The sequence below is a fragment of the Pseudocercospora fijiensis genome (assembly GCF_000340215.1).
Source record: "Pseudocercospora fijiensis CIRAD86 unplaced genomic scaffold MYCFIscaffold_13, whole genome shotgun sequence".
In the NCBI taxonomy this organism is placed as follows: Eukaryota; Fungi; Ascomycota; class Dothideomycetes; order Mycosphaerellales; family Mycosphaerellaceae; genus Pseudocercospora; species Pseudocercospora fijiensis.
This window is the reverse complement of record NW_006921544.1, coordinates 281,895-306,125: the sequence shown is the minus strand read 5'-3', so window position 1 is coordinate 306,125 and position 24,231 is coordinate 281,895. Positions and strand designations below refer to the sequence as shown.

The 24,231-nt window shown below is 46.9% G+C and overlaps 5 protein-coding genes across 5 annotated transcripts; 3 read left to right on the top strand and 2 right to left on the bottom strand.

Annotated features, from left to right (window-relative positions):
* Window positions 1-7: 7 nt before the first annotated feature.
* MYCFIDRAFT_180071 (uncharacterized protein) lies at window positions 8-3,392 on the top strand (the record flags this gene model as incomplete). The annotated part of the gene is given in 25 exon segments (XM_007934050.1): window positions 8-168; window positions 214-459; window positions 495-520; window positions 551-634; window positions 658-672; window positions 702-1,062; window positions 1,082-1,173; window positions 1,214-1,313; window positions 1,343-1,706; window positions 1,734-1,750; window positions 1,792-1,846; window positions 1,877-2,026; window positions 2,058-2,065; window positions 2,101-2,269; window positions 2,299-2,353; window positions 2,389-2,441; window positions 2,468-2,569; window positions 2,605-2,737; window positions 2,775-2,871; window positions 2,903-2,954; window positions 2,983-2,995; window positions 3,030-3,136; window positions 3,166-3,184; window positions 3,212-3,233; window positions 3,257-3,392. The coding sequence occupies 25 exon segments, from the start codon at window positions 8-10 to the stop codon at window positions 3,390-3,392; spliced, it is 2,637 nt and encodes an 878-aa protein (XP_007932241.1).
* A 39-nt stretch (window positions 3,393-3,431) lies between these two features.
* MYCFIDRAFT_180070 (uncharacterized protein) lies at window positions 3,432-8,375 on the bottom strand (the record flags this gene model as incomplete). Its single annotated transcript, XM_007934049.1, has 43 exons — window positions 3,432-3,518; window positions 3,551-3,613; window positions 3,653-3,678; window positions 3,710-3,727; window positions 3,783-3,819; window positions 3,843-3,929; window positions 3,969-4,007; window positions 4,048-4,069; window positions 4,105-4,253; window positions 4,282-4,357; window positions 4,395-4,468; window positions 4,493-4,503; window positions 4,527-4,537; window positions 4,562-4,574; window positions 4,623-4,795; window positions 4,822-4,843; window positions 4,866-4,886; window positions 4,914-5,070; window positions 5,100-5,148; window positions 5,190-5,309; window positions 5,369-5,385; window positions 5,419-5,500; window positions 5,526-5,550; window positions 5,577-5,634; window positions 5,666-5,748; window positions 5,782-5,912; window positions 5,941-6,002; window positions 6,032-6,231; window positions 6,266-6,272; window positions 6,316-6,437; window positions 6,465-6,522; window positions 6,553-6,613; window positions 6,638-6,679; window positions 6,705-6,839; window positions 6,879-6,975; window positions 6,996-7,130; window positions 7,157-7,266; window positions 7,295-7,451; window positions 7,478-7,490; window positions 7,544-7,564; window positions 7,591-7,902; window positions 7,940-8,327; window positions 8,356-8,375. The coding sequence occupies 43 exons, from the start codon at window positions 8,373-8,375 to the stop codon at window positions 3,432-3,434; spliced, it is 3,591 nt and encodes a 1,196-aa protein (XP_007932240.1).
* Window positions 8,376-8,432: 57 nt separating this feature from the next.
* On the top strand, window positions 8,433-9,809 carry MYCFIDRAFT_180069 (uncharacterized protein; the record flags this gene model as incomplete). The annotated part of the gene is made up of 9 exons (XM_007934048.1): window positions 8,433-8,528; window positions 8,562-8,612; window positions 8,648-8,719; window positions 8,749-8,792; window positions 8,816-8,923; window positions 8,970-9,372; window positions 9,396-9,453; window positions 9,479-9,760; window positions 9,787-9,809. The coding sequence occupies 9 exons, from the start codon at window positions 8,433-8,435 to the stop codon at window positions 9,807-9,809; spliced, it is 1,137 nt and encodes a 378-aa protein (XP_007932239.1).
* Window positions 9,810-9,832: 23 nt separating this feature from the next.
* Window positions 9,833-10,690, bottom strand: MYCFIDRAFT_180068 (uncharacterized protein; the record flags this gene model as incomplete). Its single annotated transcript, XM_007934047.1, has 7 exons — window positions 9,833-9,862; window positions 9,912-9,965; window positions 10,006-10,065; window positions 10,125-10,130; window positions 10,155-10,191; window positions 10,230-10,642; window positions 10,679-10,690. 7 exons carry the CDS (start codon window positions 10,688-10,690, stop codon window positions 9,833-9,835), a joined length of 612 nt encoding a protein of 203 aa, XP_007932238.1.
* A 28-nt stretch (window positions 10,691-10,718) lies between these two features.
* Window positions 10,719-16,366, top strand: MYCFIDRAFT_180067 (uncharacterized protein; the record flags this gene model as incomplete). Its single annotated transcript, XM_007934046.1, has 22 exons — window positions 10,719-10,831; window positions 10,871-11,407; window positions 11,445-11,523; window positions 11,558-11,658; window positions 11,687-11,712; window positions 11,748-11,788; window positions 11,831-11,855; window positions 11,881-11,997; window positions 12,032-12,137; window positions 12,189-12,256; window positions 12,311-12,412; window positions 12,442-12,479; window positions 14,894-14,977; window positions 15,180-15,199; window positions 15,262-15,347; window positions 15,383-15,421; window positions 15,470-15,551; window positions 15,580-15,695; window positions 15,734-16,003; window positions 16,053-16,132; window positions 16,156-16,224; window positions 16,259-16,366. 22 exons carry the CDS (start codon window positions 10,719-10,721, stop codon window positions 16,364-16,366), a joined length of 2,307 nt encoding a protein of 768 aa, XP_007932237.1.
* Window positions 16,367-24,231: the final 7,865 nt, after the last annotated feature.

The window sequence follows — 24,231 nt, the reverse complement described above, 5'->3', positions numbered from 1 at the left end:
AATAAGTATGGCTTTCCTGGGATATGAATCAGCGTTCCTTATAGAGAAATTGTGGCATTGGACTTCTTTCTCACGCTCTGGATCAAGGTCGGGGGCGTCATGCGAGAGACATGAGTATTCATATGCCCTTCAGAGAGGGGCAACCTCTCGTTGTAGTTTCTCCACGAGGTAAATGCCCGCATCGACATTCGCAAAGGAACAAATTTATCTTAGCGATCTGCAGATCGGCGAGAATACAGCAGCAATTACTACACCGCTGCGAAAGAGCAAGCGAGTAAGAGCAGTTCCAAAGACGGCAACGGCAATGGATAATCAGCAATCAGAGACTGCCGAAGTTCGGCAATTCATAGAGGACTTCAGTTATCGCATCCTGGCTGCTGCGATGAGAGACGACAGTAGCAACAATGAGATCTCCGACAGTGAGGATGATAACTCCAACTCTGACTCCGACAAGGATTTGTAAGGCGGCCTCGTCACGACATGAAAAGGCTCAGGATCAAGACAGACACTGCCAGCAGCAGTGCAAAGTTATTACATGCACTCGAACCAGCCTCAGCAGGCCTCGAAAGCGACCCGCGATCAGGATCAGGGTCAAGATTACATCCTGACCAACACAATGGCCCTGCTCGAAGAAGTGAACAATTTGGAGCAAATGAGACTTCAGAGGCAAACGTCCATCACGCAGGCAACATCTGTTATAGGAAGCCCTCCACGCGAAGATCGAAACCAAGCCTTCCGCGATGCAGGCATCGCGCAGCCGTTTCCATACAGAGAAGACACACCAATAGCCACACCAGAATTATCACCCGCGCAAGGCCGCGTCATCCCAGAAGTCGAACCCATTCACAGCGAACACAGCTTTTCAAATGCCATCTGCCGATCCGATTCACTACATACCCATCTTCAACGCGCAAAGGTCATTGATGTCGATCTCATCGTTGCAGTCAGCTATCTAGAAGCTGCTACCCACGCCCGCAAATTCTCGACTGAGAGGAGGCTACAGAGGCTGAACGTCGACCAGAGATTTGCTGCAGAAGGACTCGAGGATTGCAAGAATGCTATGTACTAGAGCACCTACCAGCAAACGACCAACTTTTATAATGGGGCATAGTGCTGATGAAGAAGTCACGCAAGGACAGACTATGATTGATGCTCAACTACCACTACGTGTAGGTGGATAACGCAGGTTTTCAAATGCAGCTTATGCAGGAAGTCTATCGATACGCCAGCTACCTAGAGCATAGAATCTTCACCAAGTTCGATGTAGACAATGCGTACTGGATACGTTTCCAGATGATCGGCGCTACAACCACGTCAACAAGATGTGGAAAGATGAAATGAGTACATTCGTGGCTGAGGCCAGCATTCTGAAGTTCTTGCAGAACGCTGCCCCTCGAGGATCACTGCTCCGCACCAGCAAGAGAGACATCAACGAGATCGCGCAGCTTGAAGTCGCCACCGCAGTCATCGGCAAAGGACGTCTTATCATGCGGCAAGCTGTCCAATTCCTGACGGACGCCACCAATAGCCGCCGTGATTTGTCGCGCCCTGAGCTACACAGATACCGTTCAACTACCACCCAGAACGCCCACAGTGTGCCAGAGGGCCTGGCATCTCTATGCTCCGCTGGCATGGCCGAGGACATCTACCTGCTGGGGCTGGACGATGAGAAGGAAAAAGGCGGCAGTCTCCAACGAGTGACTTTCGTGTGTACAATCACAGAAGGTTGCGAGTATCCTGGCGAAGAAGCGTCATGAGTGCGGACGCTTCAACAGCAAAGCAGTATATCAGCAAGCTGCTCAGCCAGTTTTGGCGGCCAACAATGCTCGAAGACCCGCACGATTATGTACAGAGCTGCTTTTTCTGCGCCTTGTAGGTCTCGGCGATCCACACCGAGTCCTTCAGCAGGCCCGCACTACTGCACCCCGGCGAGGTAATGGAGATCGCCCAGATGGAGCCATTTGAGCCCCGTGGACCAGGAATGTATCGATACTTACTGGTCATGGCCGACTGCTTCTCACAGTTTGTACAGGTCTAGCCGTTGCGAAATGAAGAAGCTGAAACTGTGACCACTTCTATGTATCGCATGTTCAAGTGGAGACCCGAAATAATTGATCTTCTACGACCCCGACCCAGGCACCGATATGGGAATGACGGAATCGCTACTGGGGGAAAGGGAATGCTTATCATGACCGGATGCGCGAGTCTAATCGCATCATCAGGCTCATCCGAAAGCTCGTGGACGAATGCAGCTCCATTCTTTAGGAATGTAAGCACCAATTAAGGCACTGGTGACAGCCATTTGGCGCAAAATTTCAGTCTCCCTACATAAACATCATCTGTGCCGACTTGAGTGGCTTCTCGCAAGCACTCTAGCATGCGATAAAGGTACAGTCGTGCATGAAGAATGCGGGGTTCTGAGAGCTCATCAAAGTCGGGTTGTCATCGTAGCGTCAATCAATGCCAGGCACTGTGCCTGATACAGCGCAACATGTACCTGCCAACTGGCATCTACAGGCTCGAAGCGAATGACTGGCACTGCAGCGGCCACTATAAGAGCCATCCGGCGGTGCTTCGAGAAAAGGGCGACTGGCACAACTCAAGCCCATAAGCAAGGGCATCCGACTGAATTTTTCAGCAACTAGGATCAGGAGGCGATGGAAATCGTGTACGATGCACATCGACATCATTCGAGGATTTTCACTAGGAGACATCGAGTCAGGCTTCACCTCAGACCGTTTAGAAGATAGGGGCGATATGGAAGAAACGATAAGTCGTCACGGCTGCTGAACGCAATGTGGAACGCAGTCGAAGACGAAAAAAAATCGGCTATCCGACGGGAAACCTCTTGATCCTGAGAAAATCTGGAGGGTGATTGAACACCTCGCCACACACAAGGCAGTGCATGCAGCGGCTCAAGCAGCATGACCACGCCCAAGCAAGGCACATCAAGAGTGGTTCTACAAACGCTTGTCGCGCCAGAAGCTCAACCCCGGTGATATTGTGCTACCAAAGACCCAGCACACAAGGCAGAAGAGCCAACAGCTACTATAGACAGGACTCCTCCGCATTGATAAGCCAGCACCTGACTAAGAGCACTCGTTCATTATCCATTCACTGGATGGAAGGACAACGCGTGGAATAAAACATCGTAATCACCTCGAGAAGTGTACGAAGCGCACCGGTGACTTGGATGTTCTCGACAGCTGAGTAGCATTGCCATCAATAACCACGTTGCACACGATGCATATCATAGGGACGATCGAGGAAAAGAAGGGCAAGGTTTGAGCTTGAAGTGCACTTACTTTCCGCCCTTCGATTATGTCGGTCCTATGATACACCCTACATACGTTTCCGACTCACGCCTGCTATACGATAAGAGATTGGATTGATAGATAGCTAGAAGGCTTGACATTCGCTGCGAGTCGCATCTAAGAAGGGGTTGAAGTCGACTTGTTTGGATAGGCCCATAGGGGTCCAGACAACGTGATATTCGTACACGTTGCCGGGATCATAAACTGTTGAAGCAGGTGTCACGATTTAATGTCACTTGTCTCTCAACCAAGATCAAAGAGCCACCGTCTTCGTCCTCCTCGTGCAGATTGTCGAGCAGCTCAAGAACCTAAGGGAACTTTATATGTTCAGGTCGGACCTCGATGATTGGAATGAGTTCAGGATCTGCGACACTGAGACCTCGTATAACGATCACAACTGGTTTCGAGTTTGTCTTTCGTGCAAGACATTCTATCTTCTTTAGAAATGTTGCCGAGAAGAGGACACACAAATCATTTCCTTATTGATAGCTGCTCGCCAACAACGCTGGTCCAGGATCAACACCCAACCGGTGCATTTTCGCAGACGCTGGGAGCTTTAACTGCTTGCAAAATGAAAAGCTGCAAAGTGTCTTTCTGGACCATCTCCACGTTACGCTCAAGGCACAGATTCCGCGAAACGCGCGCAACGAGCACAGAAATGTCGACCAGCGAGCAAGTGTCTGCGGCGCCTTCCTCAAGACACAATCTTTACAGCAAAGCGCATATAAAAGACCTGGACATGCATATTTGTATGACTGAAAGCACGGCATAGCCTACCGTGTTTGGCTACGCTATTATCAGAGTTGTACCAGTCTGTCGTGTACTTGACATCAAGCTAGTGTTGATGATCGTTGATCGGAGTTCTTTGGAATTGAGCATAGGAACGAGAAGGCGGAGAACGCGGTATGATTCCTGTATTGGCGCGTCGACTTTCAACCCCTAGGGCATGGGTGAGTTCAACCAGCACAAGGAGATGTTCAAGACCAAGCAAAGACAGTTGGAGGCGGAGTTCGTTGAGGTATGACGTCCACCCTTCCATAAGCCTCGTTGCTTTATGTGTTCAACTCCGCGGCAGCTCACCAGTTGCCCAAACAGCTTTGGCAGCTTCGCAGGCCTGTCGGTGTGACTTCGTATCGCTCTTCGCATGTCACGTACTACAAGGAGCTATATCAAAACACATCTTTGTCGTCTGTCATCAACCATGCGTCCCACAGTATCTGCCGCTCGTCGAACAATCCCATTGCCACAAGAAGATTAGAACTCATTGACCCCATACATCAAGACACATCTTCGGCGTCTGTTATCAACCATGCGTCAATGTCGGTCTGCCAGAAGGCTCTCCAGGTAGCCAGCTCAGATGGCTGAGATTCGCCATCTCAGTCGTTGCTGTGGCTCCCGTCAATGCCCTTCTCCTGTCTTGTCGTGCCCAGACATTTAGTTCCAAGTCGCCATTGAGACTTGTTCCATTGCCGGTTCTTTTCCTGGAGGGGTGTGTGCATCGTTGCACGGTCCATGGATCCCGTACCCGCCTACATTGCCTTGTGCTTCTACCATCGCCTGCCGCTCGACGTCCTGGCATAACAGACGCACAGAATGCACCCTCAAGGAACGACGGTGCAGCGATGATGTACATGGAACATTGGCGGTCGAAAATGCATGGCCGGAATGCTATGACGGAGAAGCAGCTACCAGATCTTGGCCATTCCAACTCCTCATTCTTTTCCATCCCAAACGCAACGCATCCATCCACATACGTCTATCACATGCACGGAAGCAGACGCAGACGCCGCTCCGGGGAAAGGAGAGTTGTCCGCCGGCTGCCTCTCTATGCGATCTTACACGCAAGAGACACATTCCAAAGATTACGCGGATGACGAGTCGTGAAAGCAGTCCCAATGCGCCGCGTATAAGTGATCATGCATTCTTGCGTGCAGGCGACATGCATTCTGATATGTTCGCACGAGTGACTGGGACAATGGGGGCGTAATGCTGCTGCTGAAAAATGGTGAGGAGCGACGAGGGCAGGCGCGCCGAGACTTCGATCTACCTTCTACCTTCCGACGTGTGACTTCTATCTTTCGATCGGCTCTCGGGCCTTCTCCACCCCATGCTCCCAAACAGCAAGGGCCTGAAACGGAGATAGGCTGAATGATGGTACCATCTCAGACAGCGGACGATGATGTTCTCTATGGATCGATTCTATCAATTGACGGTGATACGATAGTCCTGCGTGTGACTTTGCAGTTCACCCGCACCTTCCACGGGCGCTGACACGTTCGGCGACGTGCCTGTGAGCGGCACTGACAGGGATGTCGTGCAACTGGGCGACGGCTGCATGCCAAAGTTTACACCGGCAGGCATCGCAAATTCATCATGATGCCGACAACACAAACAGCAGCGCCAATCGCCAGAGATATGGCCAGCAACACTCCAACTGTTGTCGCCATAAACGCACTACGACGCCCACGAAGCACGCCTGGACCTGGCTTCTCCTGCCTGCCTGCGGAGCTGCGCCTGGAGATGGACAAGCTCGCCTCAGATGAATTTGCCTGTTGGCAGGAGACGCATCCAATGTATTGACAACGGTCACCACCCACGCTGTCAGGACACACACAAGGCTGATCACGCTCTCCAGGACAATTGACTGCGAGGTGGCGTGTCATTTGGTCGAAGTGATGTCCTTGAAAACTTTGCACGGCATGTTGCAGCCTCCTCACGCTGTGCGCCTGGTCACATTTTGGGAGCGGCAGCTTTTGCGTGCTCATGGTGCCTTCAGGCAGCTCATGGCCCTGGCACCTGGTATGAAAGGCGAGAGAAGCCGTCTGATGCCTCGCGCCATAGTCACATTGCAAATCGAACTTTGGCCGCATTGCGTCCAGGAACCCAAAGTGAGAATAGAATGGCTGTCCCGGACGTTCTGGCATTGCCGCACAAACCTCCGTTTGCGGTACTTTCCTGCTATGTGATTTGGACAGCAACCATTTCTTCCTTCCATTATCACGACGTAGCCATTCGCGACCTCATGCTCAAGGAACGCAGCGATCATGGACAGTACGCCAACGCATTCTGCAACGAGGTATATGAGCGATATCACCCGCGCGCTCTCCGGAGATGGACCGAATTCTCATGGCTCGGCTGAGATCCTTCTACGGATCTCAATGTGAAGCTGTCCCTTCGTCCGGATTGGACTTTTGTGTGGACGCGTCGGCTTTCTTTATGATTGCTTGATGATTGGGACGCAGCTACTTCTTTCAGCTAAAATCCATGCTGCGATGAGGGTTGGTTTGTTCTGGGTTGGCCTGCAAGACTAGTACATGGTTGACTTCGCTACTCTGGCTTTCTTCTTCGTCAATGGGTTGTCCGCACTCGAGGCATAATGGGCCTTAGGACTTTGATTTTCTCTTCGGGATCTGCGAGTTTCTCGGTGGGTTTCGGTAGGCTTCATGGCTTATGCCTAGCGATGGGGATTGTATTGGAAGGGTGTGCTGCCGTAATGGCGAAGGTGCTGCAGCCTGAACCTGCATCCTGAGGAGACCGATCTCGATTTTCTTTTCTTTCTTTCACACTTTCGCATTCTGCCCTCTACTGCTTTTCATTGCACATGCGCCGTGGCCTTGTGATTCAAGCAGTCCTGTCTTATGCTCCTGCTTCAGCTTCAGTTCTTCCCTAATGCACTGGCACCAACCTTGGAGTCTGCCTGCAAAAGTCTGGTGTGTTCGCTGACAGAGAAGCAATTCGTGCTCAGTTTCAGAATGAGGCAAGCCCAGCCAGGCGCTGTCGAGAAGAAGATCCCACGCGATCGAGGGGGAAGCGAGACTAGGAACTCCTAGGCACAACTCCACCGGCACGAGTCGCAGCCCTTCGGATCGAAGGTGCAGCAGACCTATCAAATGGCAGTATAGAAAATGGCCGCAATCGCTCGCCAGGCAGGGTTGGTAAACGGTAGAATCGACTGGATTTACAGCATGCCGAGGAGCCACCCACAAGCTCTCAAAATCCGCGCAGGAAGGTGAAACACAATTCTCGGGTGCGGCATAAACAGATGGATGCCATACGAGGCACTGCCAGTGTTTGGATGACTCGTGGCGGTCCAGAGACCAGTTCCAGAGTTAGGAGACCAAATTTTCAACCAAGAAACTTCACGCGAGGTTCACCAGCTTCACCCAGCGATTTCACCTACATATCTTGTATACGGCTATCTTTAACCAGACGCTATAGCCTTTTCTAACGAGCATAAGCTTCTGCTCGGGCTGCGAGGCGATCAACAACAAGACACTAGAACGACTTGCCTTCCCGGGAACAAGAAACGCAGATCTGGAAGGGTTGCCGGCGACATGCTATGCGTTAGGTCTTGCCCTAGCATATAGAGCAGAGGAAGGCGGGCACTCATCGTCCCCAGTGCATCAGCCCCCCTTCCCATTGTCGATGCCAGCCCAATAACGGCCATTTGGAGCCTCTCTCGGCCGGGGGTTCTCGGGGTCTTGGGCACCACGGTAGCTATGAGAAATATCCCGAGAATGAAGCTTTCTTGGCACGAGAGGAGCCATGATGAATGTGGAACCAGTTCCAGGTCTCGACGCCGTAGTGCCTGAGCGAGCATAGAGAGGCTAGGACGATCTCCTGACTGGACTTCTTTGGGCCTCGGGCGACATGGTGGCAGCGCGCCTGTCGAAGGATCGCGAGGTTGAGCCTTTCCTGATCGTGAATGTATAACCAGTCAGAGTGTCGCGACGCTGTGGAGTGTGGGCGAACATGAAGCCACCAGAAGGTTCTCTCGGCTGGAACCTTTTGGGACCTTGAGCAACACGGTAGCAGCGACGGCCGGGCGGGATCGCGAGGTCGAGGCTTCCCGGCCTCCGCATACCTCGAACAACAAGAGCCATGGTGAATGTGTAACCAGTTGGAGGGTCTCGACGCTGCATAAAGCTGCCAGGAGGATCTCTCGGTTGAGGATCGTAGACGCAGATGTGTCGGCCGTTGGTGTTGATCCACAGTCGTGCATCGCGCCCAATCCTGGAACCAGATCCAGTTTGCAATCGACGAAAGATGAGTGTTGGGCATGGGGGTTTCCTCTTCGCCCGAAGTTCGAGATAAGGTCGAGGTCACCATCGTTGAAGGATGGGCATTGAGCAGCAGCATTGTCTGGGCCCGATTTTCGCGAAGAGGCTGAAGATTCCAAGCGTAGCACGCGCCGATGTACGGAATGAAGGATCTGTGCCCTTTCTCCTCCCTTGCAATCATAGATAGGATGTGCAGTGGACTTCCAACATTGTTTTCAAGATCATGGAATCGGCTACCGTGAGTTGTCGGAAGCCCCTGTAAGGCAATTGCAGGGTAACAAAAAGGATCGAGCTCGAAATCCGGCAGGCACCTGCCTCGAAAACGGCGTGAGGTCTTCCATCTGCGTTTACCAAATGCTGCAACCTGCGCGGAGCCTCGCGAAGCTCATAGAGTTCATATGCTTGCAATAGGATTTTCGTGAAATGATCATGCTGCTCAAGACGACAGGACACGGAGCAGGGACACAGACTCTTTCGAGGTAGCCTCTTACCGCAGAAGTTGGAGGCTGTAATGGCGTCGAGAAGATACTGTGACTTCAAACGCTGCGCGTGCAAAACTTTCCATGCCGAGAGAAGGACACGCTTCTATAGCGAGCTTTGCGAGTGGCAATCTTCTAAATGAGGCTGCTGTTTTCCATTTCCGAACATCCCAAGAAGTTGGCTACCGAAGTCTTAGCATGCAAAAAGATGACCAAAGAAAGGAAGGATCACCGCCAAGACGAGACAGCTGCCAGAAGAGTTCAAATTCGTCAACGGAACGCACCATCTCGCTTACAGTGGCTGGGCGGCATCTTCAGCAACGGAGCCCGTTCTCGACTGAGTGGACCAGCTCACTCCCACCAGCTGAGCTCCAACTTGTTCACTTAACATACTTTGCATCGCACAAGGATACTGTCGTCAGCATGGCCAAGCTGCTATCGGAAGTGCTCACATATCAAGAGAAGCTCACAGACGCTCTCACGAACTATCTCAACGACATGGAAGCCACCACATACGCAGTCCATACGGTTCTTTGACCTAGAGATACTCGTCCAGCATCGCGCATCTCAATACCACCGAGTACCTAGGCATCCACTACGGTGGAACCATTTTGGGACTCAGTAGCACCCGGTAAGAGGCCCACGAAGCATCTGCCTGACAAGGAGGTCATCGCACCAACTGAGCCTGTGCGGACGAATCCGCGCAACGTTCACTATTTTCGGCACCGCCTGCAGCTAACGGACAAGGCACCGAGAGTCCTATATCAGGATGTCGTTCGTCAGTTGGGAAGCGTAGTATTGCCATCACGCCAAATCACGCTACCTGAACTCGAAAATGATCTCAGCTGTCAAGCATTAGCACAAGAAGCCCGGGATCGTGATACGACAGATTCCCAGACACTGACTGGTTGAGAGTGCAGCACTTGAACCAAGGAACAGCCGCATACCCGACTTGACATCGCAAGCTGAGAGCACAAGATCAATCAAGCCAGGCTGAAGGTCCACATAGCTAGTGCAAAATCCCATCTGCTCTCGGCCTTTCCTCCGCAATCTTGCACGAAATCTACCTGGATTTGTCGATCCTGGACATCGTGTTGGGAACTGCAGCCAGACTAGAAGTTCAATCGCATTTGTACGGCGACGACTTACCACTGCCGCCATGGTCGGCCAGGTAACAGTCAGATGTTGAAGAAAACGTTCGCCTACGAACGTCTGAAATTTGTGTGTGCAATTTCTCGGGAATTCTGCGTATAGAAGTTCGGCCGATCAACAGCTCCCTACGGGAACATGATCTTGCCGACGTAGCCAGTAGTGAACAGTCCTTGCTCTAGACAGTCGCTCAATGCGGCTGCCTAACACTCTAGGCTTTGAGAGACATGTAATTGAAAGGTTTTCCATACTCATCCGCCTGATGTTGCCATAATCGTACGCAGAAGTGATGTCCGTTCAGCCTGGCTGACTGGAGAGTCGAAATTCGTAATCGGATGATTTTACAGGGCCGTTCGTTGGTGGTAGTGAGCGGCACGGTCTTGAATTGGCCTTGAACGCCGAGCTCATCTGTTGACGATGTGTGATTGGTGAACAGCCATTGGAAGTACGTTGGGTCAACATGATCCGCCGCAATACTCTCTTCGCCCAGGCAGGCTCTGAGATCCTCGAACGGGTGATCTCGGCATCTCTTGCTGCACGAATGCCTCTCCAGAAGTGCTTGTTGATGTTGAGGCGTACCGACCTTGATGGCTCTGCTCGCGGCATTGCACTGGATTGTGGCAAGACAGGCGTCCGATTTCTGGTGTTCGTGCCGTGGTCATGAAGACAATCTTACGTGGTGCAGCATGCGCCTGTTCTAGACGAACCAGCGTTTCATGGTTTCCTTCAATCTATTACCCAGACATCAAAAAAGCCAGCTCGAACAAGCTATGGTAGGCATCGCATCCTGCGAAGAACAAAAGACGATCGAGACATCGTCATCGAAGCCGTTTCAAAGCCGAGCCTTCAGGCAAGGGTGATGACTGAGAGAGTTGTTGGCAATGCTGCGTGGCCGACTAAGTCCGGATGTTGTGCTGGTATCCCGATCTCAGGCACAGCTATGTTCTGCAAGAAACGAAAGTCGGCGTGTCCAGGGTCAGACGGCTTGTGCTCAAGCGAGGACCGTGAACATAGTGACAGCTGTCGCACGACGGGACAAGAAGTACCGGGGTTTCCACAACGCCTATGGTGGATCTGGGCCAGCAATGCATACTCCCGAGGCTTCGTTCCGTAGCGGTGTTGCTGCATGGGGCGTGGCGCCATGGATCGTGGTTGGCCTTTCCCTTCATCATGTACTCGCGGACCAAAGTAATGGTACTCAGGCTGAGAATGCAAGCTTAAAGTCCCTGAGCATTTCAGACGAGCTGTTTGGCAATGCTTCGTCCGAGTTGCTTAGGATGGTCAAACTGATCGAGATGAAGCGGCAGATCAGAGGCCGCGGGGATGTGATTCAGCAGACATCTGCTTCAGACCTCCAGAATCAGCTTATCTACGAGCATTTGGCACTGAACCACGCCGTTGCTCTGTGTAGATTCATCATGCTATCCTGTTCTGGCTGACAGCTCTGCAGCCAAAATGCAATCTTCAATGTTCCCTGGCATGAGTTCTTCAGACGTGACAGTGAGCTCTGCGGCGGCAGACGTGGGAGCTGCTTCGAGAGCAGAGGCGATCGCAGGACAGTCACAACGGATGGAGGCATCGACGGATCGTCCACTGGGGCATAATTCGGCATCTGAAGGTCTTTCATCGTCGCAAAGCAGCGGCAGTTGGTTATTTGTGGATGGCAAGCAGAACAGTCGTCGAGGAACTTGGAAGAGAAGGGCCAGCAAAGTTGCGAGAGCTTCAGGGGCTGTCCTTATAATGAGGCAGAACCCAAGCCACACCGGGTGGGGACAGGCTTGCCAAGGTGCATAGCCACCCACCTATTTCCACACCTAATTAGATGCAGTTAGCCATTGTTGTCCCGCCAGTAGGTGTTGTAGATTCCTTCTCTTGTAGACCTCGCTGTCGCCAACTCGCTGTCGCTAACTCGCTGTCGCCAACTCGCCGCCGCCCTCTCGCTCGTCCGCTCGGTCGATTTAGTCGTCGCAATATCCCTCGAAACCCACCAAATTCGTGCTCTTTCTCGACCTTCGCATCGCGACAATAGACGCCGCCGAGGGCCTCCTCACCGCCGCCCAAATAGCCGCTCTACAGGCGGAGATTGCTAGTGATACAGTGCCTGTACCGGTCGACGAGACCTCGATTGATACCTAGTTGCCAGACAACCAATATAACCTTAACTTTGATGATGATCAGTTGCTTAGTAATGCTGGATTTAGCGGTAAAGCGCTCGGTGATGAAGAAGGTGGTGAAGCGCTCGGTAATGAAGAAGGTGGTAAAGCGCTCGGTAGTAAAGCGCTCGGTAGTGAAGCGCTCGGTAGTGAAGCGCTCGGTGGTGAAGCGCTCGGTGGTGAAGAGGGTGATAAAGACGCGCCTAGTGAGACTAATAGTGAGGATGATAGACCGCCGGCGCGCGGAAAGGGCAAAGGTGGATTCAATGAGTTTAAGACTAATTAGAGTGGACTCCATTTCAATGGCGAGTCTGTATTACTCAAGTTGCCGCCAAACCTAGAAGAATAGCGACAGAAGCTATTCTAGCCGTTAGCAGAAGCCTTTGTTATAACGCCGGAAGAGAAGGCGACTTATTAGCCCTTTATCGACAATGTATAGGTTAGTAACGGCTATAGGTATTACACGCCTCAGAAGAAGCGGCGTAAATACAGGTTTATCTGTCGGTGTAGTCGTCGGCGCGATCTTATAATGAACAAGACGACTAATGATCCATTAAAGAGGCGGAAGCGCAATATAACAGCGACTTTGCGCTATCCGGCTGTGCTCAACGTTTATACCTATTACGAGGAGGCGGAAGAAGGTTAGCCTAGTGCGCAAGTAATGAGTGATTACAAGGGAAGACTATACCGCGTACGGCCTCTGCGTTATAAGGTGTTTAAAGATAAGAAGAATCCATTGCTACACAACTATACTATTGAGGTTGCTAACTAGCGGAAGACACCTACATTCCTTCTAAAGTTAGTAGGAGCCGAGGTTTAGAGAGGGCACTTAACGGCTGCTATTCGACAGCTAATTACTAGCGATAATCTCGAAGGTGGAAGTAGGCGGCTTCTTACTGCTAGCGGTGCTAAATTCAACATCTAGACCGTATATAACGCAGCGCGTAGTTAGTTGAAAGCATATCTAAATCTACGATATCGTAGCAACGATTTAAGTAGGAGTTTGCAGGTTAAAGAGGCGAGAGAGTAGTTAGAAAGAAGTAAGTCGAATTTCTCGAAGTCCGCGCGCCTACCTCTAACACCTTGCTTGGCAAACTTAATTAATGGTATAGCCCCGCAACTTGCCTAATCCGGTAGGTAGCGTCGCTAATTACATGTTATCCCTACAAGCTTAGCAAGCACTCGAAACCCTAGCGCACCTCCGATCTCCGCAATTTACGGCTTCTAATTAGGCTGCGACCTATACTTAGCGCGACACCTTATTTTCAAAATAACTAATTTCTTTGTTTATAGACTATTATTATCACCAACATATCGATATTAAGCAAGCCGCCGACGGCAATCCTTCTCGCTGCCTCGTATTTGCTAAAGAATCGGGTCTAGACCTCCTAAGTCGGTTTAGGTAGGTTTCAATCGTCGATTCTACGTACAAAACGAATTCCCTCGAGTAGAAGCTCTTCTCGATTATAGTCCGAGATTCTTCGAATACGTACCGAGTTTGCGCCTATTTTTATTCGCTAAGAGAAGATAGAATAATAATAGCGGCGGCCTTCAAGCAAATAAAGGAATAGTATAGAAATCGGCGAAAAAAGTAGGAACTAAGATACTTTGTAACCGACGATAGCGGTGCGGAACAGCTAGTAGTACAGCTAGAATTCCGAGGGTTAGAAGCCGGTAAGCAAGAGGTAGACTATTTCCTATACCAATTCCACTACGAGAAGTCACTTAATGAGTACTAGAAAGGCAGGAAGTTTACGAGGGTGCTTAAGCACCTACTTAAAGCGCTCAAATATCGACATACCGAGGGTAGTTGTATCGACAGTCTTAAGCGCGCTACAGACCTTCTCGAAGCGATAGATAACTTGTCGAAGAAGGAGAAGGATAAACGGCTTAAATACATCGAAGTTACGATGTATAACGATAGGCGATTATAGGCTCATTTTCCTCGTAGTTACTCGCCTGTTCTTCTTTAAATCCGGACGACTAGCAACCTCGAGAACTTCTATAGTTTGCTAAAGCGTAGCGGCGTTAAACAACAGATGAATTACTATTCTTTGAAGGGCAGTATTATCTACTTAGACTCGGTCGTTAACGCACTCGATCGACGCGCCGCCGTTGTAGCACAGAAACACGCGCATTCGCTTTATCTATATGCGACAACTTATCGCTAGATGGCCTCACTTCCGTACGCCGCCTGCGACTTAATTGCGCCCGAGATTAATGCTAGTACTAACGACGCGTTCAACGGTAACCTTCGACAGCGCAGCGAGACCGCTAAAGCGATTGCTAATAATGAATGCGACTGCCAGTTCTACCGTAAATGGCATATTCTATGCCGATACCTGTAGGCGCGCTACCTGCTTATCGACGACCTTACCGACGACGATTTTGACGCCTAGACGTCGCTTTAGCGCGACAATGGCTTCGAGCTATACTACAGTATAGAAAAGGTCCTTATTGCTAATAAGTCTTCCGCCGCGGAAGAGCAAGAGCTAGCAGCTAGTGGTATGCACAAGCGTACGGCGACAATAAAGGAGCGGCTATTCTACCTACGCGAGTAGTATTACAACCTAGAAGATAACGAGGCGCTAAACGAGGAAGAGCCGTAGGTTAAGGATACCGTTATAAACCTATAGTTTGAGCGCATCTCGAAGGCGTTAAATCCTCACCTAAATTACGCTGTTTCTCAGCTAATTGAGGATGCTAAGGAACGCGGTCGCAATGTCACTATCCCTTAGGTACGACTCGGCCAAGGTCCACTAACGGAAGGGTACGTTGCCAGTAGTTATTATGCTGAGCAGGGTATCAAACTGTCGCAATTAGTGGCTCCGAGGCAGGCGCCAGCACCTATAGCGATACAGGCAGGAGGTAGACTAGCAAAAGAGGAATTCGAGGTTATGCGACACGCTTAGCAAGATACTCTAGCTCGTATACCTCAGTCACCTTCTAATAGTCCAAATAAGCGGGCAAGACACTAACAGCGGTATAGTAGCAGGAGAGGCAAATTGCGCCCGGCGGACATAGCGAAACTCAGCAAATTCAGTGTATTGAGCGAATTGCGCCCGGCAGCAGCTGCCTTAGGCCGCAACAACTAACAACACCTCAGATTTGATAGTATAGCACTTCTACACGTTAACTTTGGCTTCAAAATGCGACGACAATATAGTGCATCGATGGAAATGAATGCAGAATGTTGAATTCCACGCTTTGCTAACAAATTAGTATAGCGGCTAGTGGTGCGGCGCATCGCTCGGACATTGCCGTAGGTGACCCGCTGTAGCAGTGCGGAGGCTTGGGTTCTGCCTCATTATAAGGACAGCCGCTTCAGGGATGTCTCGGCCAGGCCGACGAATCGATATGTGCAATTAAGTACGTAATCAGATTTGAACGACGCGGGTGCACACATTTCGCGTTCGAAATCAAGTACAAACTCCATTTCGCAACAATTTCCGAAACCACAAGTCATCTGCTCCAGTTTCCCCGTCACTATAACGCCTAGCCAGGACGATGTGATGAGCGGCAAGTTGCTGTCTCGAACTCGTGCAAGGTTGTAGCCCTACGACAGGGGAAAACGGCAGATCCTCAAGCTCTCCTCTCCCTCGCCTCCGACAGAAACCTATCCCTCCCGCTAAGATTCTCAATGATCAAGACTAAAACCTCCGACCTATATGACAAGTTCGACAGAAAAGCCGCCCACCTGTGTACTACGCAGTATCTTGCGTTGATTGGGGTGCTGAAGGGAACCCAATATGCCTACGTCTATAACATAGCAGGCATTCCACACATCATTGGAGTAAGACGACTCGATGTAAGAGGAATCCGTCGCATTGGTAAAGATAATGGTAAGCGTCGATCACTCTAAGATGGACCGGGAGTAGGAACGGCGACATTTGATAGGTAAGATGCGGGTAAGAATGCCAGATCAAGAAGGACGATGCTGGACCGGCGTAATCAGCGGCACTTCTTTCGGATTCCATGTGGGCTGAAATGGGAAGCATAGGCGTTCCTTGATGTTTTTCTGGTCCAGAACCCAGCCGCGTACAAGCAAAAGGCTTTTAGACCGTTGCTAGTGGCTTTTGGCTAACGGTAGGCCTGCTGCATAGATCGGAGAAGGAGTGGATAATCGGGTAAATACTCAAATGGGACACATTGGCATGGTAATTACTCGGATAGGACTGGATTGGCAACATTGGCTAGCATTTCGCAAATAGGAAAATTTCGGGACATTAGTACACACATTGGCATAGAAATTACTTAGATAGTAAACATTAGCATAGTAATTACTTAGATAGGAATATGCTATTTCTGTTTAGAAACCGTAGGAAATCGATTAGGACAAGTTTAGTAGACTATTATTTAGCATTTTCTATATTCTATACAATGTCTATATAATACAGAAATACGGAAATAAGCTTTAGCAAGTAAAGTCCCTACCTAAATAAGGCACTAAGACCCTAGCGTTACTCGAGCCGATTATATATACTATACGATAGGTTTAGTTATACTACTATTTAGCATTTTCTATATTCTATATAATGTCTATATAATATAGAAAATCGGAAATGAGCTTTAGCAAGTAATGTCCCTACCTAAGTAAGGTACTAAGACCCTAGCTTTACTCGAGTATATACTAGTTATATATAGCTTATATAGGCTTCCCTTCTAAAGGCCGCGCCCTCGTAGCCTATTACTATGTCCCTCGATCTTATTTATTACTAATCGCTACTAACTTAGCGTATCTAATAAGTTTACTAATCCGCGCTAAATTAAACTCGTAACTACCTAATAATATTATATATCTAAACTTTATCTCTAACGACCGTACGATAATATCCGGGGCCGGGCATATAATATCCCTACTACGCTATTACTATATACAGTAGTTAAGTGATATATTGTTATAAAAACTAGTAACTAGTAACTAATAAGAAGTCGTTACAATATAAGCGCGTTCTTATCTACTATAATAGGCGAACGTACGGGGTATTTGTAGCTCTTCCTTAGCTTTAAGTAATTAACTAGAGGTTGTTGCTTGTTCTACCCGAGAACTAGAATAAGCGGGTCTATTCGGTATAAGGCTTATTAAAGTCTCAAGGTCCCGTTAGCCTAAAATAACTAGGTTTAGCAGCCTTCAATTGTTGTAGTTTCGTTACTATAATAGACTAGGTTTAGTAGCTATTAATTGTCTAAAAAAACGCAGGTAATGCTAGTTTCTATAGGTTAAGGCGATTATAAGTCGAGAGGATATTATATGTCTTTTAGGGTTAATGCTTAGGAGTAACATGTTTGTCCGTAGTATAGGCCCCGCGTAGCTTCGCTCTATAGTTTTGCTTTAGTAATGTCCTTTACAACCATTTTTTGCTTTAGTCGGTACTATATACGCCGGCTATATCTTTTTGCTAGGCGGCGGCATTGTCGGTAGGTACGGTACGAAAACTAGGAAGTAGCGACGTACTATTACGGAATGCTAGAGGGTATGTATATAGGTATATAAGATTGCGCGTATCGTAACAATAACAAGTAATATTAGTAGCTGTCGGTAGCGGCGAGGTTTAGCCGTCTTAGCGCTAACTTTACTTCCTTTACGTAGATCTTAACTCCTTTATTATTATTAACTATCTCAACTTAGTGTAGCGCCGACAGGTCCTTCGGCGCGCTATTACGGTTAATAACAACATCGTTATTACTAATCTCCTTCGCTCCGCTAGCTCTATCTTCTCCGACTTCGTTAAACGCGCTATATTCGAAGACATCTCGTTGCTAGCACTCGACGCTACCGTAGTATTATTAAGTATTAAAAAGGTAGAAGTAGTATATTATAGTAGTAGCGACGGTCGATAGGCGGTATGCTTATACGCTATATTCTAGGTTCTTAAGTTACGTAGGGCGGCGCTTGTTCCTTTGTTTATTTGCTACTTGTTTATTTGTACGTATATATATTTGTTTGCTTATCGTTGCCGCGGCGGTAGAACATAGACCTAACCCGTCTATAGAGTTAAGCTAAAGCTAAAGCTGCGCCGTCTATAGTTAACGTATATCTACGCACTTCCGAGCTATTACTATTAAAGGCATTAAGAACTTTCGATAGTAATTCGTCTTCTATATTAGAAGTAAGGTCGATAATCTCTATTATCGGTATATACGAGGTCGGGTAGCGGTTATAGTAGCTTCTATTGCTATAAAAGAATATAGTGTCTTCGATATATAGATAAGTATTAGTAGCGAGCGAGGGTTTACGCTGCTTAGTTAAGTCTAAAAGTTAAGAGTAAAGGTATTATAAGGATTAAACTAAGGAGAAGTAGGTAGAAGGGTAGATACTACTGCTTAGCTAGGCTATACCGGAAGAGTAGACGTTTAGGTAGAAGGGTAGATGCTACTACTTAGCTAGGCCGTACCGGAAGAGTAGACGTTTAGGTAGAAGGGTAGATACTACTACTTAGCTAGGCCGTACCGGAAGAGTAGACGTTTAGGTAGAAGAGTAGATGCTACTACTAAGCAAGGCCGTACCGGTAGACATTTAGGTAGAAGAGTAGATGCTACTACTAAGCAAGGTCGTACTAGAAGACGATCGGGTAGAAGAGTAGGTACGAATTTGCACTTCGGCAGCTTCGTTAGGTATCCTATAGTTTATTAGATCTATATATTACTAGGGTTGTACCGAAGTGATTGTGTCCGCCTAGCTAATAACAGTAGTACTTAATTAGTATAGACTTTACCTCCGTATATAATAATAATTACTCCCTAGTAACCGGCTCTACTCGGGGCGTGCGCCCTTCTATACCTTATATAGGCTATTTAATAAGAGTTCGTATCGTACCGACTACTAGAAGGAATGCTATATTAAACCCCTACCTATCGACAAAGTAGGGCTATCGAAAGCTAAATTTCTATATCCGTAGTCCGGCTCTATTAATATACAAATTCCGTGTTTAATAGCGACATTGCGAGCCTATCGAGAAGTTATATCGTTCGCCGGTCGGTACTATACTTAGTCGTTAAGGTTAAGGGTTAGTCGATTAAATTTCTATATTCTATAAGCGTAATACCCGCTAGTTCCCGCGTTCTTCGACTAATTGTAATTTTCTATATTTATAGTATATACTATCTTCGCTACTAGTATCCTATATCCTAGCTTTCTATACCGCGTAGGTCTACTAGTATAGATTGCAGGTCGTAGTTTACTGCTAAATATATACTACTCTTGCCGAAACATATACTACTCTTTATAGGTACTACCGAATATACGATGCTCTCTCTCTCCCTCTTAGATCGCCTAGACGTATATTACTTTGCTACTATAATAATCGGTTGTGTCGTCTACGCTCTCGTCGTAATAGCGGAGATTATACGATTAAGCGTATAATATTAAAGCGGCGCTAGCAAAAGTAATTAATACGAGAACGACCGCCGGCGTTAGTTCGTATTCGAAGATAGGAGGGAGGGTATCGGTATCGCTCCGTACGATAGTCGTATCTCGGTATCGTAGTACTTCGATAATAGGATATAACGTAACGATACTAAGTATAAGGCTATACTAAGCATTACGTCGAGCTTTAAATTTCTATATTCTTAGCGACTCTCTAAGAATACAGAAATTCGAATACGCCTCGCCTACTTATATAACCCTTAGACTCTATATATATACTCTATAAACTATCGGACTTTCGTACCTCCCCCTTCGTGTTCGTATTAATACCGGATAATAACACGAAATATATAGTCCTTCGATCGGCTATATTTAAGCTTTAGATATAATAGAATACTCCGCGGTGCTATATCGTAAGTCGACGTCGTGTTCGCCTACCCCTTCGGAAGTATAACCTAATAAATAAAGGCATTATATGCCTAAATTATATTAGCGTATACCGCACTAGGTCGAATTAAAGGCATTAAGGACTCGCTACTACCGCCGTATAAGAGTAATCTATAAAATAGACGACCCGGACGCCGTCTTCTTGCTTTACGAGGATAATATTTATCGTATAGTCGGAGTCTAATTTATATACAAATCTCCGGATAAGAACTGTCTAGTATAGCGCAATAAATGCCTCCCTATATTCCTATACGCTAATTACGTCTCGGTAGAGTGCGTCTATAGTATGTATCTAGTCCGGAAATACCGCGTTAAGGTAGAATAGTGCTAATAGTAGTGCTAGATAGAAGTCGCTAAGCTCGGCCTATAGTAGTAGCTCCGGCGTTGTAATCGTATACCTAGATACCGCCGATATAACCTTCGACGCGTCGTTAGTTATATTATTACTAGGGTCGTTGTATAGTAGCTTCGAATACGAGGGAGGAGATAGAGTAGCGGGCTCGCTAAGACCTAGGTTAATTCTTACCTAATTCTACGTTAAACGTATTAAATAACCGCGTCGCGTCCTCTATACGCTTCGTTACTATTACGACAACGCAACAAATACGATAGCTATTAACTATACGGCTAGACGACTTTATTTACATACTATAATATAGCCGACTATGCCTATACTATCGATACTCGTAGGCTCGGCTCCTCCTAAACTTGTCTAAGGCTAATGCTATCTAGATATATAGACTATAGTTAAGGCATTCGACCGGTATATAATAGAGAAAGGTTAGACTTCATTTGCGAGATTATCTAAGCCAAACCGCAAAGAGTATATCTATCTAAGCAATCGCTAATACTAAACGATCGGTATAGATAGGCAAAGTTAATATATATTTAAAGTCCTACTCTACCGTAATAGGAATAGTAACGATAGAAAGGAGGTCTAGGTATTCGTCCTTAAGGAATACAAATACTCTCTAGTAATACACTACTACAACCCGAGAGGCTATAGAGTAGGTATACTCTTCGAATACTATATCGACGCCGTCGCTACCGACTAGCGACTCGTACTAAATCAACTCCGGCGTGCCGAACAGAACTAGTATCTAAATAAGATTACCTATATACAAGTATACCGGGTAAAGAGACGGTGTTTAGATAAACTTATTAGCTCGGAGAAAGAGTCGTAGTAGAAGATTAGTCTACTATTTAACGCATTAGACAAAACACAAGGGTTAGACAATATATATACTAGTGCTTTCTGCGTATTGCATACTAACTACGAGGATCGGCATTAGGTATCTGCTATATTCCTATACGCGCGTCTACGTAGTTTTCGATATCTACGTAGGTTGCTTACTCTCGATAGTAGCTATATATCCGGTATATATAGTAGCGTTATCCTTATTATCGCTAGTATTAATACTAAGAATTAAGTATATATTATAGTATAGTACTATGCACGTTTAGAGTTAGAGGAATCCTAGTCCTAGTTTCTTAAGCATCTTAAGGAATAGCTACTACTAATAGGCGAAATATCTGCTATAGAACACCGGGCTCTAGTTAGCGATCGGTAGAAAGGCTTAGTTCCTATAGTAACTAAGGTATATAGTAGGCGTCGTATATATTACTACTACTATATACAATATCTCGCTAAGAATTTCGAAGAGTATTTCGGCCCTGCGATTGTAAATACTATCCGCGGTCTCGCTACTATTGCAACGGAGATTCCTTTTAAGGCTAAGAAGTTAGCAATACTATACGAAATACTATAGGAGAAGCGTAAGGGTAGGGCTAGGGAGGGTATAGAACTAGAGCTATACTTCGAAAGCATTAATACCTCTCGATAGACAATATATTACGCCCTACTAGACGAATACCCTCGGTTTAGCTACTTAACCTCGAACAATTCTAAGTCTATAAACAATAAATTCCTAGTAGAACGCGAACTGCCTATATTCTAGTGTTATTAAATAATGTAGGAGAGACTAATAGTTGAAAATTACGAAAGGCGGCGGCGTGTCTTCCGGTCTATTCGCTAGTTAGACTACTATAAAGAAGAACAGTAGCGATACCTATACAAATCGCGGGCTAGGTAGAATTGTTTACTAACATTAGCTAGCAAGGTAGTAATTAAGAGTAGCGCATCGAAGGAGTCTTATATTATAGATCTTAACTTACGAATATATAGCTATAGGGCATTCTAGGATATACGGATGCCGTACGAATATACGTATATCGCTATCCGCTACTTTAAGAACGAGCCTTTAATCTTAAACGACCTAGAGGATTATATTAATAAAGCGTATAGTTAGGCGTCGTATATTGAAAGCTACTTAGGTACCTTGTATCCGATAATATACGACTAGATCTTAGTCGACGGCATTACTAAACTACTACTACTCGTAAAGACTAAGGGTCGACCTAAGAAGGCTCGTAAGTGTAAGAAGCGTAAGCTAAGGTCTAAAAGTAGGAAAGCCGGAGCTCTAAAGATATGTTCTATCTATAAAGAGCATAGGCTTAATAGTATAGGCTATATAAAGAAGACCTACGTACGACGAAGGACCGACGAGTATCCTATCGTCGATAAACGTAAATAGAAGTAGAAAGGCAAACAACCTAAACGTCGGTAGACTAACTACGAAGGTAGGCTATATATTATCGAATCGGACTAGAGCAGCGATAGTAGCGATAAAGAAGAAGAAGACGACGATACCGATCGCGTAGGTAAACTATCGAGTAGTAATAAGAGCGATAGGGATAGTATCCGATATAAAATATCGCGGCTATCTAGTTTCGAGTAATCTATTATATATAACAGAGTAGGATTCTACGTATAGCGGCACCGAAAGGAAGTTGATACAAGTAATACTAACCGCTAGGCGCGTAGGGAACTTAGATAAGATACTAGCGCAAATAAAGAGTACTTCTTAGACGACGATACAATATTTACGAGACGTATACTAAAGCAGTTTAAGGCTATAACCGCTCGGGAGATAGAGGCGTACCGCGATCGCTTTATAGCTAAAGCCCTCTAGTAAGCCGAATCTAGTGTCTCTATTAGTAAAGGTATACCTCCGATATAGGCCGATATAGATAGAGCAACGGCTAAAGCGAATAAACGCTAGAAAAGGCTTAACTAAGCGGCCGCTACGAAGGCCCGCAAGTCTACTAGTAAGCAATTCGACAAAGTCCGTCGGTAGAGCGAACAAGCGGCGACTACGTTAGTATAGGAGATAGTAGAGTCTAGTATAGTACGATCGGGTATTAGCTAGATAGCTACTACCTAGTAGAGGTCGGTCGCTATAATAGACAAGTTCTATACTACTACTAGGAAGAAGCTAACTAGATACTTAACGGTCCGCTAGTAGAATACTACGAAGAAGCGAAAGGTATATATATCTAGTAGAAGTCTAGCTAAACGGATAAAGACATCTACTACGACTCGCGTAGTAATAGTACAGCAATAATAAAAGAATACTACTATCTAAGCAGCCCCTCGAAGTCGGAGATGTTATTATATAGTCGAGGATACTAGTAAGGCAATTACGGACAATAAGCGGAGACTCGGCTTTACTATAGAGGATAAGTTTACTAGGCTAACGTAAGTAGAGAAGAAAGTAGGCGTTACGTAGTAATAGAAGGCCGAAGCTAATAAACTACTAATTAAAAAGGAACTAGCTAAGAGGCTATAAGAAGATACTAATACAGATATAAGGATAGCTGAGTCGGAGGCTAGAATATAAGCCCGTAAAGAAGCCCGCCTCGCTAAAGAACGAACATCCGTAGGAGAACGAACCTCCGTAGAAGAACGCCGGGCTTAAGAAAAGGAAGAGGAAGAAGAGCGAATCTATAATTAAACGATAGCAGACTAGGTAGCGAACTTAGTATAGCGGCAACTCGACTTACCGAGCGTAAGCATTAGATTATAGCTAGAGCACTTTATTATAGCCTATATATCCGGGAAGGCAAAGTCGGTATAAGGATAGAAATACGGTACGCGTATCGTTAAGAAGACTACGATAGAAGAGTTCTCGTATCTATATAACGATATAATACGTAAAGACGTCGCTCTACTAGTCTATATAGAGAGGATCCGGAGAGGGTTAATCTCGATCTAAGTTAACCTAAATAGTAGTATAGTATTAAGCTAGCTTACGGTCCTCGGTTGTTTTCCTAACGTAGGCCGTACGGTTATATAGGCACGGAATATCTAATATAAGGTAGAATCTAGTTACTAATCTATCGAGCCGACCGAGGACGAGGAAG